Source organism: Anomaloglossus baeobatrachus, chromosome 10, assembly GCF_048569485.1.
Source record: "Anomaloglossus baeobatrachus isolate aAnoBae1 chromosome 10, aAnoBae1.hap1, whole genome shotgun sequence".
NCBI classification, from domain to species: Eukaryota; Metazoa; Chordata; class Amphibia; order Anura; family Aromobatidae; genus Anomaloglossus; species Anomaloglossus baeobatrachus.
Window position 1 is genome coordinate 34,941,142 of NC_134362.1, and position 12,909 is coordinate 34,954,050.

Consider the following 12,909-nt stretch of genomic DNA (forward strand, 5'->3'; position numbering starts at 1 on the left):
AGTGGGACCCCCCCACTGATCTTTTGCTGAGTACTTTGTCTCTCAACCACTCCTTTAGCAGATTGCTTTGTCTGCATATGTAGCAAACCCTCAGCTGTGGGAAGTTTGAGGTCTATAGGTTTTCAGCCTCTGGCTATAAATCATCAAGGATCCCATTCACTGACAACAAGCGGTGAGTTTCCAGATATTTTAATTGTGCAGTTCCATTTGAGGAGTTCTATGTGGCCAATGAGATCCTATAAGGGGAGAGTCCGCCCGGTTAGGACCCCGCACCATAACCCCGAGAACAGTACTGCGGGTGTCCATCATCCCCTCGATCATCTCTTCCAGTTGCTGCTGCTGATGTGGTTGTCTCTTGGACCCCCGTGCAGCGCTCCGGACCCCATGGCGCTCTCCTGGACCATGGCGCTGGCACTGAGCAGCCGCTTTCTTTGCAGCGCTCCAGATGTTGCCCTTGTTTACAGCATTGTCGTGTCCCAGGCCCAGAATAGCAACCAACAGAAGTATTTGTGGGCGAGCCGGCACGCTGGGACCTCGCTCGAGGACTTTATGTAACCGCTGCAGTTCTGCTGTTTGTCCTGACTCATGCCGTAAGGAATGGATGCTTCTGCCGCGGCCATATGCTGTTCATTATTGCACAACACACCAAATGTCTTGTTTCATTCTTCAAGACATGATATGTAATGCTTCGTTTGGCTCCGTTTTCCTCCAGCCTGCAAATCCTGATGTGATTATTGAGCAACCAAATCTGTGTGGACAGCTGCAATTAGCGGCACGTATGGTGATGGCGACGGAGGCCGCTGGGAGCGCCCGCCTCATAGCAGCGATGATAGTGAGCTGCCCCATCACATACAGCCCTGCCCCCACTAACACCAGGGTCCGCATACTCCAGAAATACTCTGTGCTGCTGGAACTCTGCTCCTCCATCAGCCCACCATTCTCCTGAAATACTCTGCGCTGATGAAGCACCCCTCATTCATCAGCACACCATTCTCCTGAAATACTCTGCGCTGCTGAAGCACCCCTCATTCATCAGCACACCATTCTCCTGAAATACTCTGCGCTGCTGAAGCACCCCTCATTCATCAGCACACCATTCTCCTGAAATACTCTGTGCTGCTGGAGCTCCGCTCCTCCATCAGCACACCATTCTCCTGAAATACTCTGTGCTGCTGGAGCTCCGCTCCTCCATCAGCACACCATTCTCCTGAAATACTCTGCGCTGATGAAGCACCCCTCATTCATCAGCACACCATTCTCCTGAAATACTCTGTGCTGCTGGAGCTCCGCTCCTCCATCAGCACACCATTCTCCTGAAATACTCTGCGCTGCTGGAGCTCCGCTCCTCCATCAGCACACCATTCTCCTGAAATACTCTGTGCTGCTGGAGCTCCGCTCCTCCATCAGCACACCATTCTCCTGAAATACTCTGCGCTGATGAAGCACCCCTCATTCATCAGCACACCATTCTCCTGAAATACTCTGTGCTGCTGGAGCTCCGCTCCTCCATCAGCACACCATTCTCCTGAAATACTCTGCGCTGCTGGAGCTCCGCTCCTCCATCAGCACACCATTCTCCTGAAATACTCTGTGCTGCTGGAGCTCCGCTCCTCCATCAGCACACCATTCTCCTGAAATACTCTGCGCTGCTGGAGCTCCGCTCCTCCATCAGCACACCATTCTCCTGAAATACTCTGCGCTGCTGGAGCTCCGCTCCTCCATCAGCACACCAGTCTCCTGAAATACTCTGCGCTGCTGAAGCACCCCTCATTCATCAGCACACCATTCTCCTGAAATACTCTGCGCTACTGAAGCACCCCTCATTCATCAGCACACCATTCTCCTGAAATACTCTGCGCTGCTGAAGCACCCCTCATTCATCAGCACACCATTCTCCTGAATACTCTGTGCTGCTGGAGCTCCGCTCCTCCATCAGCACACCATTCTCCTGAAATACTCTGCGCTGCTGAAGCACCCCTCATTCATCAGCACACCATTCTCCTGAAATACTCTGCGCTGCTGAAGCACCCCTCATTCATCAGCACACCATTCTCCTGAAATACTCTGCGCTGCTGAAGCACCCCTCATTCATCAGCACACCATTCTCCTGAAATACTCTGCGCTGCTGGAGCTCCGCTCCTCCATCAGCACACCATTCTCCTGAAATACTCTGCGCTGCTGGAGCTCCGCTCCTCCATCAGCACACCATTCTCCTGAAATACTCTGCGCTGCTGGAGCTCCGCTCCTCCATCAGCACACCAGTCTCCTGAAATACTCTGCGCTGCTGAAGCACCCCTCATTCATCAGCACACCATTCTCCTGAAATACTCTGCGCTACTGAAGCACCCCTCATTCATCAGCACACCATTCTCCTGAAATACTCTGCGCTGCTGAAGCACCCCTCATTCATCAGCACACCATTCTCCTGAATACTCTGTGCTGCTGGAGCTCCGCTCCTCCATCAGCACACCATTCTCCTGAAATACTCTGCGCTGCTGAAGCACCCCTCATTCATCAGCACACCATTCTCCTGAAATACTCTGCGCTGCTGAAGCACCCCTCATTCATCAGCACACCATTCTCCTGAAATACTCTGCGCTGCTGAAGCACCCCTCATTCATCAGCACACCATTCTCCTGAAATACTCTGCGCTGCTGGAGCTCCGCTCCTCCATCAGCACACCATTCTCCTGAAATACTCTGCACTGCTGGAGCTCCGCTCCTCCATCAGCACACCATTCTCCTGAAATACTCTGCGCTGCTGGAGCTCCGCTCCTCCATCAGCACACCATTCTCCTGAAATACTCTGCGCTGCTGGAGCTCCGCTCCTCCATCAGCACACCATTCTCCTGAAATACTCTGCGCTGCTGGAGCTCCGCTCCTCCATCAGCACACCATTCTCCTGAAATACTCTGCGCTGCTGGAGCTCCGCTCCTCCATCAGCACACCATTCTCCTGAAATACTCTGCGCTGCTGGAGCTCCGCTCCTCCATCAGCACACCATTCTCCTGAAATACTCTGCGCTGCTGAAGCACCCCTCATTCATCAGCACACCATTCTCCTGAAATACTCTGCGCTGCTGGAGCTCCGCTCCTCCATCAGCACACCATTCTCCTGAAATACTCTGCGCTGCTGGAGCTCCGCTCCTCCATCAGCACACCATTCTCCTGAAATACTCTGCGCTGCTGGAGCTCCGCTCCTCCATCAGCACACCATTCTCCTGAAATACTCTGCACTGCTGGAGCTCCGCTCCTCCATCAGCACACCATTCTCCTGAAATACTCTGCGCTGCATGCGAATTCTGCCCCTTCCACTCGTTTCGTCTCATGGAGTTACAATGTAACGGTTATCTGTGGCGTCCTTGCAGCATCTGCTCTCTACGGCTCAGTAACGGTGAAACTTAAAATCCTTCTTTCTTTTTTTTTTTCACAGGATCTGGCGAAGGTTTCGGCAAAATCATTCAACGATTCCCACTGACCGACTGGAGCGACACGCCGTTCCCGCAAGGAATAGAACTGGTATGTGAGATGCCGTTGCTACTCTCTGTTATCAGCAATTAATGGGCTGGAGTTTCCCATTACTGTCCGCCCCTATCTCGTTTTTCGTGGGTCTGATGAGACGTATTTCTAGGAGACTGGACCAGGGATGAGCGCGGATGTCCGAGGGCTTCTCCTGACTTTCTGCCTTTTCTTAATATGAATGCTCAGTACAGAACGATGGGGTCAGGATTTCAGTTTGGTCCTTTATTTATATATTTATATATTTATTTATTTATTTATTTATTTTATTTATTTTTTGTTTTCCTCAAATTTACTCATATAGGTAGGAATCTGAAAAAAAGAATAAAAAAAATTCTATGTATATGTATGTATGTATGTATATATATATATGTATATATATATATATATATATATATATATATATATATATATATAATTACACTTCTGCTCAGTCCTGTATCTTAAACTATGGTTTGTTTAATTGTTTTTGTTGTTGTTTTTGTCCATGTTCTTTTAAAAATATTTACAACTTCAATTGGAATTTTTAGTGATGATGCAACATCTTCCAGTACAAGAGGTGTTGCTACGTTTTTGGCAATTTCTTCTTCTTTTGTTGTGACATCGTCAGGTCGACTATATCACGATGGGCCATTAATCAGCCGACGTACACAGAAGTGCACAGACCTTTTCAAAAGAATTTGCACCTTCAAGGGCAATTACCATATTCTTCGGATTATAAAACGCACCCCAAATTTAGAGGAAGAAAAGGGGTCAGTCTTGTAATCCTGTGGTTCCTTGGGGTGGGAGGCGTGGCGGCAGTGGTGGTGGAGTGGGGTCACAGGAGGCAGTGCAAATGCGACCAGCGGGTGTCACAGATGCGGTGAGGTAGGTAACTTCCAGAAACTGCGGGGTGCTGTGCTGGGGCCTACGCTGGGGCCTGTGCTGCGAGCGGTGAGGCAGGAGCAATCCTGTAGATGTCAGCAGTGTGGGCTTCAAAGAAATGATGCCCGGAGTAAGGACGTGCGCAGATTGAGCTATCTTCTCAATGACAAGCAAAGATGTCATCTGCGCACGTGCCACCTCCGGGCGCCATTTTCCTTATGTCCGCTGCTAGGAGACCAATGGGCCGGTGGTGGCGCGTGCAACATCTTTGCTTGTCATTGAACCGATAGCTCAATCTGCTTAAGCGCCGAGTCCGGGCACCATTTCTTTGAAGCCTGCACTAGCGACATCTTTAGGATGCCCCTGCCTCACTGCTTGCAGCACAGTGCCCCGCAAGGCCCCAGCCCGGCGGTCCGCAAGGCCCCAGCCCGGCGGCCCGCAAGGCCCCAGCCCGGCGGCCCGCAAGGCCCCAGCTACCAGTCTCCACTACCTCCTGGTAAGGTGCATTCAGATTATAAGACGCTCCTCTCAAATTTTTGGGAGGAAAAGTGTGTCTTTTATAATCCGAAAAATATGCATGTAAAAATAATATTTTCAGTTGGGTTTAATTTAAAATTTTTCTTTGTTTGCCGTCTACAGACTTTATTTTAAACTGTCATTTGACTCGATCTGTTGGGGTTGTATCTTATCTGTGTATTTGTTAGCTCCTTTCATCCGATTTATGACCAAAGACACCATCAAAGTAAGGGGTACTTCTCACACAGCGAGATCGCTGCTGAGTCACGTTTTTTGTGACGCACCAGTGACCTCATTAACGATCTCGCTGTGTGTGACACTGAGCAGCGATCTGGCCCCTGCTGTGAGATCGCTGCTCGTTACACACAGTGCTGGTTCATTTTTTGGACGTTGCTCTCCCGCTGATAAGCACACATCACTGTGTTTGACAGCGAGAGAGCAACGATCTGAATGTGCAGGGAGCCGGCTTCTGGCAGTCTGTGTTAAGCTGTAGCCAAGGTAAATATCGGGTAACGAAGCGAAGGGCTTTGCTTGGTTACCCAATATTTACCTTGGTTACTAGCGTCCGCCGCTCTCAGGCTGCTAGTGCTGGCTCCCTGCTCCCTGCACACGTAGCCGGAGTACACATCGGGTAAATAAGCAAAGCAGTTTGCTTATTAACCCAATGTGTACTCTGGCTAGGAGTGCAGGGAGCTAGCGCTAAGCGGTGTGCGCTGGTAACCAAGGTAAATATCGGGTAACCAAGCGAAGTGCTTTGCTTGATTACCCGATATTTACCTTAGTTACCAAACGCATTGCTGAGGGCTGGTCGCTGGTGAGATCTGCCTGATTGACAGCTCACCAGCGACCTTGTAGCGACGCACCAGCGATCCTGACCAGGTCAGATCGCTGGTGGGATCGCTGGAGCGTCGCTAAAGTGTTGACGGTACCCTTAAGCTTTGTGGTCCTAAATCAGAGCTCTGTAAAGGACAGATAAGCAAAGGAGACTTGCCAGATAGTGCTCACTGACAGATTCTCAGTTAACTCCTTATGCAACCTGAAATGTGCAGGGAAACCTGTATAATACAAAAGGGGCAAGATTCTTAATTAACCTGATTGCAAACATTTAAAAAAAAAATAAAAAAATAGGACTCTAAAGGTGTCCAGAGCTTATAGATTTTGCGACTGCCATATGCATCTGGAGAGCTGAACTGAAATAGCCATCTGGCCTTGTCATGATGATGTCAGTATCCTTCTTTTTTGGGGGTGGGGGGATGGGGTGTAGGGTGCATGGATTATGGAGACTATTATTAATTCTATTGTTGCTTACACAGGGAAACGTGCTGCCGACGGCTATGTTTTATGTCTCCTATAATTGCTACGATTTGCTGACTAATCAGTATTTGCTCTTTCGTCGCCTGATCGCCGCCATGTTTACATGGGCCAATCATCAGAATGTAGAAGAATGTAACGAAAACTGCGTCTATAGAAAAAAAATTTTTGTATTCCACCGTCCTCTGCAGATTCTCAGGAGACATTATATCTCTGCATCTTTTGCGTGCAGTCGGATATAAACCCCTTTTGAAGACTGATGATGATGCAGAGAATGTTCCTCTAATCCCATCATTTGTCCGCCACGGATGGACGAGCCTGTAAAAGAAAAGATCAGTCAGGGACTTCGTGCATGAAGCCGCGTATCTGTCAGTCTGGAATTAGCTGAATCCACAGCGGCGGACGGTGAATTAGCCGGTATACATGGACGCCAGTGATAATATAATAATAATATCCGGTAGTTATGCATGTGATGATGTATAACATGCCAGGCTGTGGGTCCATGGGTATCTGCTTGGGGCACTGGGGGTCCATGGGTATCTGCTTGGGGCACTGGGGGTCCATGGGTATCTGTTTGGGGCACTGGAGGAGGCAACCATTGGTCATTTTCCCTAAAATATAAATGTTATGAATGTAAACACTCTCAGACATACAGTAGGTAATGGGAAAAATGGAAGCCCTACTATTGGGAGACCCCCATAATACAGACTAGAAGAACCCTAGCCACAGAATTCAAACACCAACTAGGACCTGACTGCCTAAAAGGCCATTGAGGGGTTTCTCCTACCTCCTGAAGGACCAGAGAAGAGGCCGTAATACACCACCAATAGGTAGAGAGGAAGGTGTGCAGGAAGATACAAAAACCTATAGCGGAAAAACAAAACATGTTCATAAAGTCAAGTAAGGCGATTCCGTCAGCTAAATAGGAAAGGGTTCTTTACAGTTAGAGCAGTCAGTGTGCAATGCCTGACTGCAAGAGGTAGTAATGGCAGATACTATAACGGCCTCTAAAAAAGGCTGGATGATTTAGTCAGTACATAAAACATTGGGGGTTATACATGATTTAGTGACAAAATGTATAATTGGTGGAGAAAGGTTGAACTTGATGGAGCTAGGTTTTTTTTCAAACTATGTAATGATATAAGGTAAAGAGGGAAAGCTTAAAGAGGGTTACATATAAGAGGTTCAAGTAAAATCTTCCAGAAACGTAAAACAGGTGAAAGGAATAGTTGCTGGAAGGGAAAACAAATCAACACACTGCAGTAACTAAAGTAGTGTTTGCCCAGTAAGGTAAATCCCTAAGCTGAAGGGCTGGAAATCCTAAATATAAGTCCACCTAGAGGCATAGCCAGCAAGAAGGGAGTGCAGTAAAAGCCAAATATATATAAAACCCAACCCAGAATGTGATCAAATGACCAAATGAGAAACACCTGTAGAGTAGAGAACACATAAGGGAGAACAAAGACAAAACAACAAACCAACACACTGTAGGAACTAAACTGGTGTTGGTCTAGCAAGGTACATCCCTAAGCTGAAGGGCTGGAAAGCCTAAATACAAGTCCAGCTAGAGGTACAGCCAGCAAGTGAGTGCAGTAAAAGCCAAACATGTAAAACCCAACCCAGAATGTGATCGGGCAGACCAAATGAGAAACACTTGTAGAGGAGAGAACCTATAAGAGAGAACAAAGACAATTGAAACAACAAACTAATTCACTGTAGGAACTAAACTGGCGTTTGCCCAGTAAGGTCAATCCCTAAGCTGGAGGGCTGGAAATCTGAAACACAAGTCCAGCTAGAGGTATAGCCAGCAAGGGAGTGCAGTAAAAGGTGAACATATAAAACCCAACCCAGAATGTGATGGGGCAGACCAAATGAGAAACACCTGTAGAGGAGAGAACCAATAAGAGAGAACAAAGACAATTGGAACAGTCAGCATTTGGATAGGTGAGAAAAGGCAGTACCCAGCAAATAGAGGAGCCAACCATGAAACTACAGGTCACCAGGTCAAGTCCCCTAACCGAGCCATGACAATGAGTAATACCTGTCCACACTGATTTCAGGGAGCATTGTGTACTCTGTATAATGTTACATGCCGCACGTGGATCCCAGTGATATATGGAGTCAGTCATTATGGAAATGAGCAGATTCTCAGATAATTTTGTTCTCACGCGATGATCTAACTAATATTCGGCCCGGAGCTATAAACCTTTTCAGCAGAGATGTAAGGGGTGTCCTTCTAGGAACATGCAGTATGACGGTCGCACTACTCCTGATAGTTATGCACCGGTGTGTATGGTTACAATTATCTAGAATAGCCTTTCAGAAATCTGAGAAAGCTAAGTGGTCAGATTATTAAAGTGCACCAATCATCAGGATTTTCCTATATAACCTAAAGCCAGTGCTATACTGGCACTATCAGGCTGATTCTATACATACTTTTACTTGTCAGCTCGGATGTATAGGTCTTGAAAGACAATCAAGTAAAGTTTGTAAAATGAGCAGCTTTTTGAATGATAGCAGCTGCCGATCAGCTGATAGCTGGGGTGGGTATTCATAGTGATTCCCGCCCCCCCCCCACCTGTCCGTCCTCCCCGTTATTTATGCTAATTCTATTATAGAATCGTTTTACTAAGTGACTAGAAGGACCTGTGCTGATGTCATACCCATGTGACTGGAAGGGGCGGGGCCTCAGACAACATAGCTGATAGCAGGAAGCAACATTACTTTTCTGTTGGCTGAGGCCCTGCCCATTCTGGTCACATGGCTATGACATCAGCAATGGTCCTTTTAGTCACTTAGTAAAACGATTCTGTAATAGAATTAGCATAAATAACAGATGGGGGGGGGGGAATCACTGTGAATACCCCCAGCTATCAGCTGATCGGCAGTTGCTGCCACTCAAAAAGCTGCTCAGTTCACAAACTTTACTTGCTTGTGTTTCAAAAACTATACATCCGAGCTGACAACTACAGGTATGTATAGAATCGGCCTGATAGTGCCAGGATAGCACTGGCTTTAGGTTATATAGGAAAATACTGGTGATTGGTGCTCTTTAATCAATTACTAGTAGTGGCTGCAGGAAAAAAAGAGCTGTAGAAGCTCCTTCTGCTCCATTTTCATAAGATCCTGAACGGTAGGCGGTTGCATCAGCTTTGTGGTTTAGGAGACTCCTTTAGGATTTTCAGGAATAACTGGTACTTTATAAAACATGATGGAAAGTTGGGTCACAGGCCGCACAGCTGTAGGAAGTGGAACCCTCTGGAGGTTGCGATCCTTCAATGAAACGGAAGCGATTCTGTCTTGTAAGGTCGTCTCCCTCGTGGCTCGATTCCTGTCACTGCCTCATTATATCTTCCAAGGATGTTTCAGTACTGGACTATTTTCAAGATCTCTGCTTGCTTCGATGAATGAATACATCGTGTTACATGCACAAGTCTCAGCTACTTAAATTTGTATCTCGTTTGTTCTATACCCTCGCACTGTAAACTCCAAACTGATACATTTTGTTTAGCTCTCCGGGCTTGTTCACACTCAGCATTTTTACAGTAGCAGCAAAATTGACCGAACATTCTAAAATATCAATTGAATGCATGAAAAACACATAAGACACATTCATATTTTACCCAATGTTTTTCCTGCCAACTCTCATGCTGAAAAAAGCACTGTGTGAACATTCGTTTAGAGGTTTCTCAAAACAGGTACAATTGTAACAGACCCTCAGATGTCAGAGTCTTTAAAGAGGACCAACCACCAGGATTTTCCTGTATAAACTAAAGCCAGTGCTATACTGGTGGTATCATGCTGATTCTATACATACCTTTAGTTGTATACTTTCTGAAATACAGGATAGTAAAGTTTGTGAAATGCACTGTTATTTGATAGATGGCAGCTACAGAATATCTAATAGGTGGGTTGGCTTTTGCTATTTTTTTCCCGCCCCTTTCTGCTGCCTGTCCTTCCTCCTCTCTGGGCTTCCTTCCTCCCCTCCCTGGTCTTCCTTCCTTCCTCCCCTCCCTGGTCTTCCTTCCTTCCTCCCCTCCCTGGTCTTCCTTCCTTCCTCCCCTCCCTGGTCTTCCTTCCTACCTCCCCTCCCTGGTCTTCCTTCCTTCCTCCCTCCCCTCCCTGGTCTTCCTTCCTTCCTCCCCTCCCTGGTCTTCCTTCCTTCCTCCCCTCCCTGGTCTTCCTTCCTTCCTCCCCTCCCTGGTCTTCCTTCCTTCCTCCCCTCCCTGGTCTTCCTTCCTACCTCCCCTCCCTGGTCTTCCTTCCTTCCTCCCTCCCCTCCCTGGTCTTCCTTCCTTCCTTCCCCTCCCCGGCCATCCTTCCTTTCCCTCCCCGGCCATCCTTCCTTTCCCCTCCTGGCCATCCTTCCTTTCCCCTCCTGGCCATCTTTCCTCCCCCCCCTCCTGGCCATCCTTCCTTTCCCCTCCTGGCCATCTTTCCTCCCCCCTCTCCTCGCCATTCTTCCTCCCCCCCCTCCTGGCCATTCTTCCTCCCCCCCCTCCTGGCCATTCTTCCTCCCCCCCCCTCCTGGCCATTCTTCCTCCCCCCCCCCCGGCCATTCTTCCTCCCCCCCCCCCCCCGGCCATTCTTCCTCTCCCCCTCCTGGCCTTCCTTCTTCTCCCTGGCCTTCCTCTGCAGAGCAGAGACAACTTCAACATAAATATAGCAGCCATAGGAGAAATCGTGCTGTTACACCAGACTACATATTCATGCAACTAAAGTTTCATGATGAGTCTTGAATAAAATCTGCCCGGTCTGTGTCCACGGGAATAAGCCACATGTACAGTGGATTATTGGATCTCATTTATGTTCATCCATGCTGATGGATGCCAAGTGACATCCGACAGAACTATGAATACAGCTCTGGATGCTACTAGAGCACAACACTGAGCATGAGTATTTACAGGCATATTCATCACAGTGGAAAGTTCTGATTGCCTGTGTATCAAGTCCACCGGATACAGAAGGGCGACATAACGTTCCCAGAATTCTCAAGGATTAACCCCGGTTTTGTGGAGTAAATCCTTTGTTTTCGTAGCTGCGTTTTATTACTTTGTATCAGCTCCTCGTTTACAGGTCTGGTGATATGAATATTTCCGTCTGTCCTAGGACTGAGACAGTAGAAAGTCCCGTAGATTGTGGCTACAAAGTAACAGGTTCTTTATTTGTAAATATTGTCATTTCATTTATTTTTGTATCTGATTTTTTGCGGCATGTGTCCTAGGTCTGCTCCTCCTGCACCTCACAACCTCGGAGAGTTGCAACAGAAGGTATACAGGACATTACTCTCCTGCCTTCCCATGCTCGCCTTATTCTCTCCTGCCTTCCCATTCTCACCTTATTCTCTCCTGCCTTCCCATGCTCGCTTTATTCTCTCCTTCCTTTCCATGCTCGCCTTTTTCTCTCCTGCCTTCCCATGCTCCCCTTATTCTCTCCTGCCTTCCCATGCTCGCCTTTTTCTCTCCTGCCTTTCCATGCTCGCCTTTTTCTCTCCTGCCTTCCCATGCTCACCTTATTATCTCCTGCCTTTCTGTACTCGCCTTATTCTCTCCTGCCTTTCCGTACTCTCCTTTTTTCTCTCCTGCCTTTCCGTACTCACCTTATTCTCTCCTGCCTTCCCATGCTCGCCTTATTCTCTCCTGCCTTCCCATACTCTCCTTATTCTCTCCTGCCTTCCCATGCTCTCCTTATTGTCTCCTGCCTTCCCATGCTCGCCTTATTCTCTCCTGCCTTCCCATGCTCGCCTTATTCTCTCCTGCCTTCCCATGCTCGCTTTATTCTCTCCTACCTTCCCATGCTCGCCTTTTTCTCTCCTGCCTTCCCATGCTCGCCTTATTCTCTCCTGCCTTCCCATGCTCGCCTTATTCTCTCCTGCCTTCCCATGCTCGCCTTTTTCTCTCCTGCCTTCCCATGCTCATCTTATTCTCTCCTGCCTTTCTGTACTCGCCTTATTCTCTCCTGCCTTTCCGTACTCTCCTTTTTTTTCTCCTGCCTTTCCGTACTCACCTTATTCTCTCCTGCCTTCCCATGCTCACCTTATTCTCTCCTGCCTTCCCATGCTCCCCTTATTCTCTCCTGCCTTCCCATGCTCGCCTTATTCTCTCCTGCCTTCCCATGCTCACCTTATTCTCTCCTGCCTTCCCATGCTCGCCTTATTCTCTCCTGCCTTCCCATACTCGCCTTATTCTCTCCTGCCTTCCCATACTCTCCTTATTCTCTCCTGCCTTCCCATGCTCGCCTTATTCTCTCCTGCCTTCCCATGCTCGCCTTATTCTCTCTCGCCTTCCCATGCTCGCCTTATTCTTTCCTGCCTTCCCATGCTCGCCTTATTCTCTCCTGCCTTCCCATGCTCGCCTTATTCTCTCCTGCCTTCCCATGCTCGCCTTTTTCTCTCCTGCCTTCCCATGCGCGCCTTATTCTCTCCTGCCTTCCCATGCTCACCTTATTCTCTCCTGCGTTCCCATGCTCGCTTTATTCTCTCCTTTCTTTCCATGCTCGCCTTTTTCTCTCCTGCCTTCCCATGCTCGCCTTTTTCTCTCCTGCCTTCCCATGCTCGCCTTATTCTCTCCTGCCTTCCCATGCTCGCCTTATTCTCTCCTGCCTTCCCATGCTCACCTTATTCTCTCCTGCCTTCCCATACTCTCCTTATCCTCTCCTGCCTTCCCATGCTCGCCTTATGCTCTCCTGCCTTTCCGTACTCG

At 48.2% G+C, this 12,909-nt stretch overlaps 1 protein-coding gene across 1 annotated transcript in view; it reads left to right on the forward strand.

Moving 5' to 3' along the window:
• The window catches only part of SBF2 (SET binding factor 2), a 321,660-nt gene that overhangs the window by 100,831 nt on the left and 207,920 nt on the right, over nucleotides 1-12,909 (forward strand). The window contains exon 2 of the mRNA XM_075325834.1: nucleotides 3,432-3,517. Within this exon, the coding sequence (XP_075181949.1) occupies nucleotides 3,432-3,517 (86 nt within the window). The remainder of the gene's footprint in view (nucleotides 1-3,431; nucleotides 3,518-12,909) is intronic.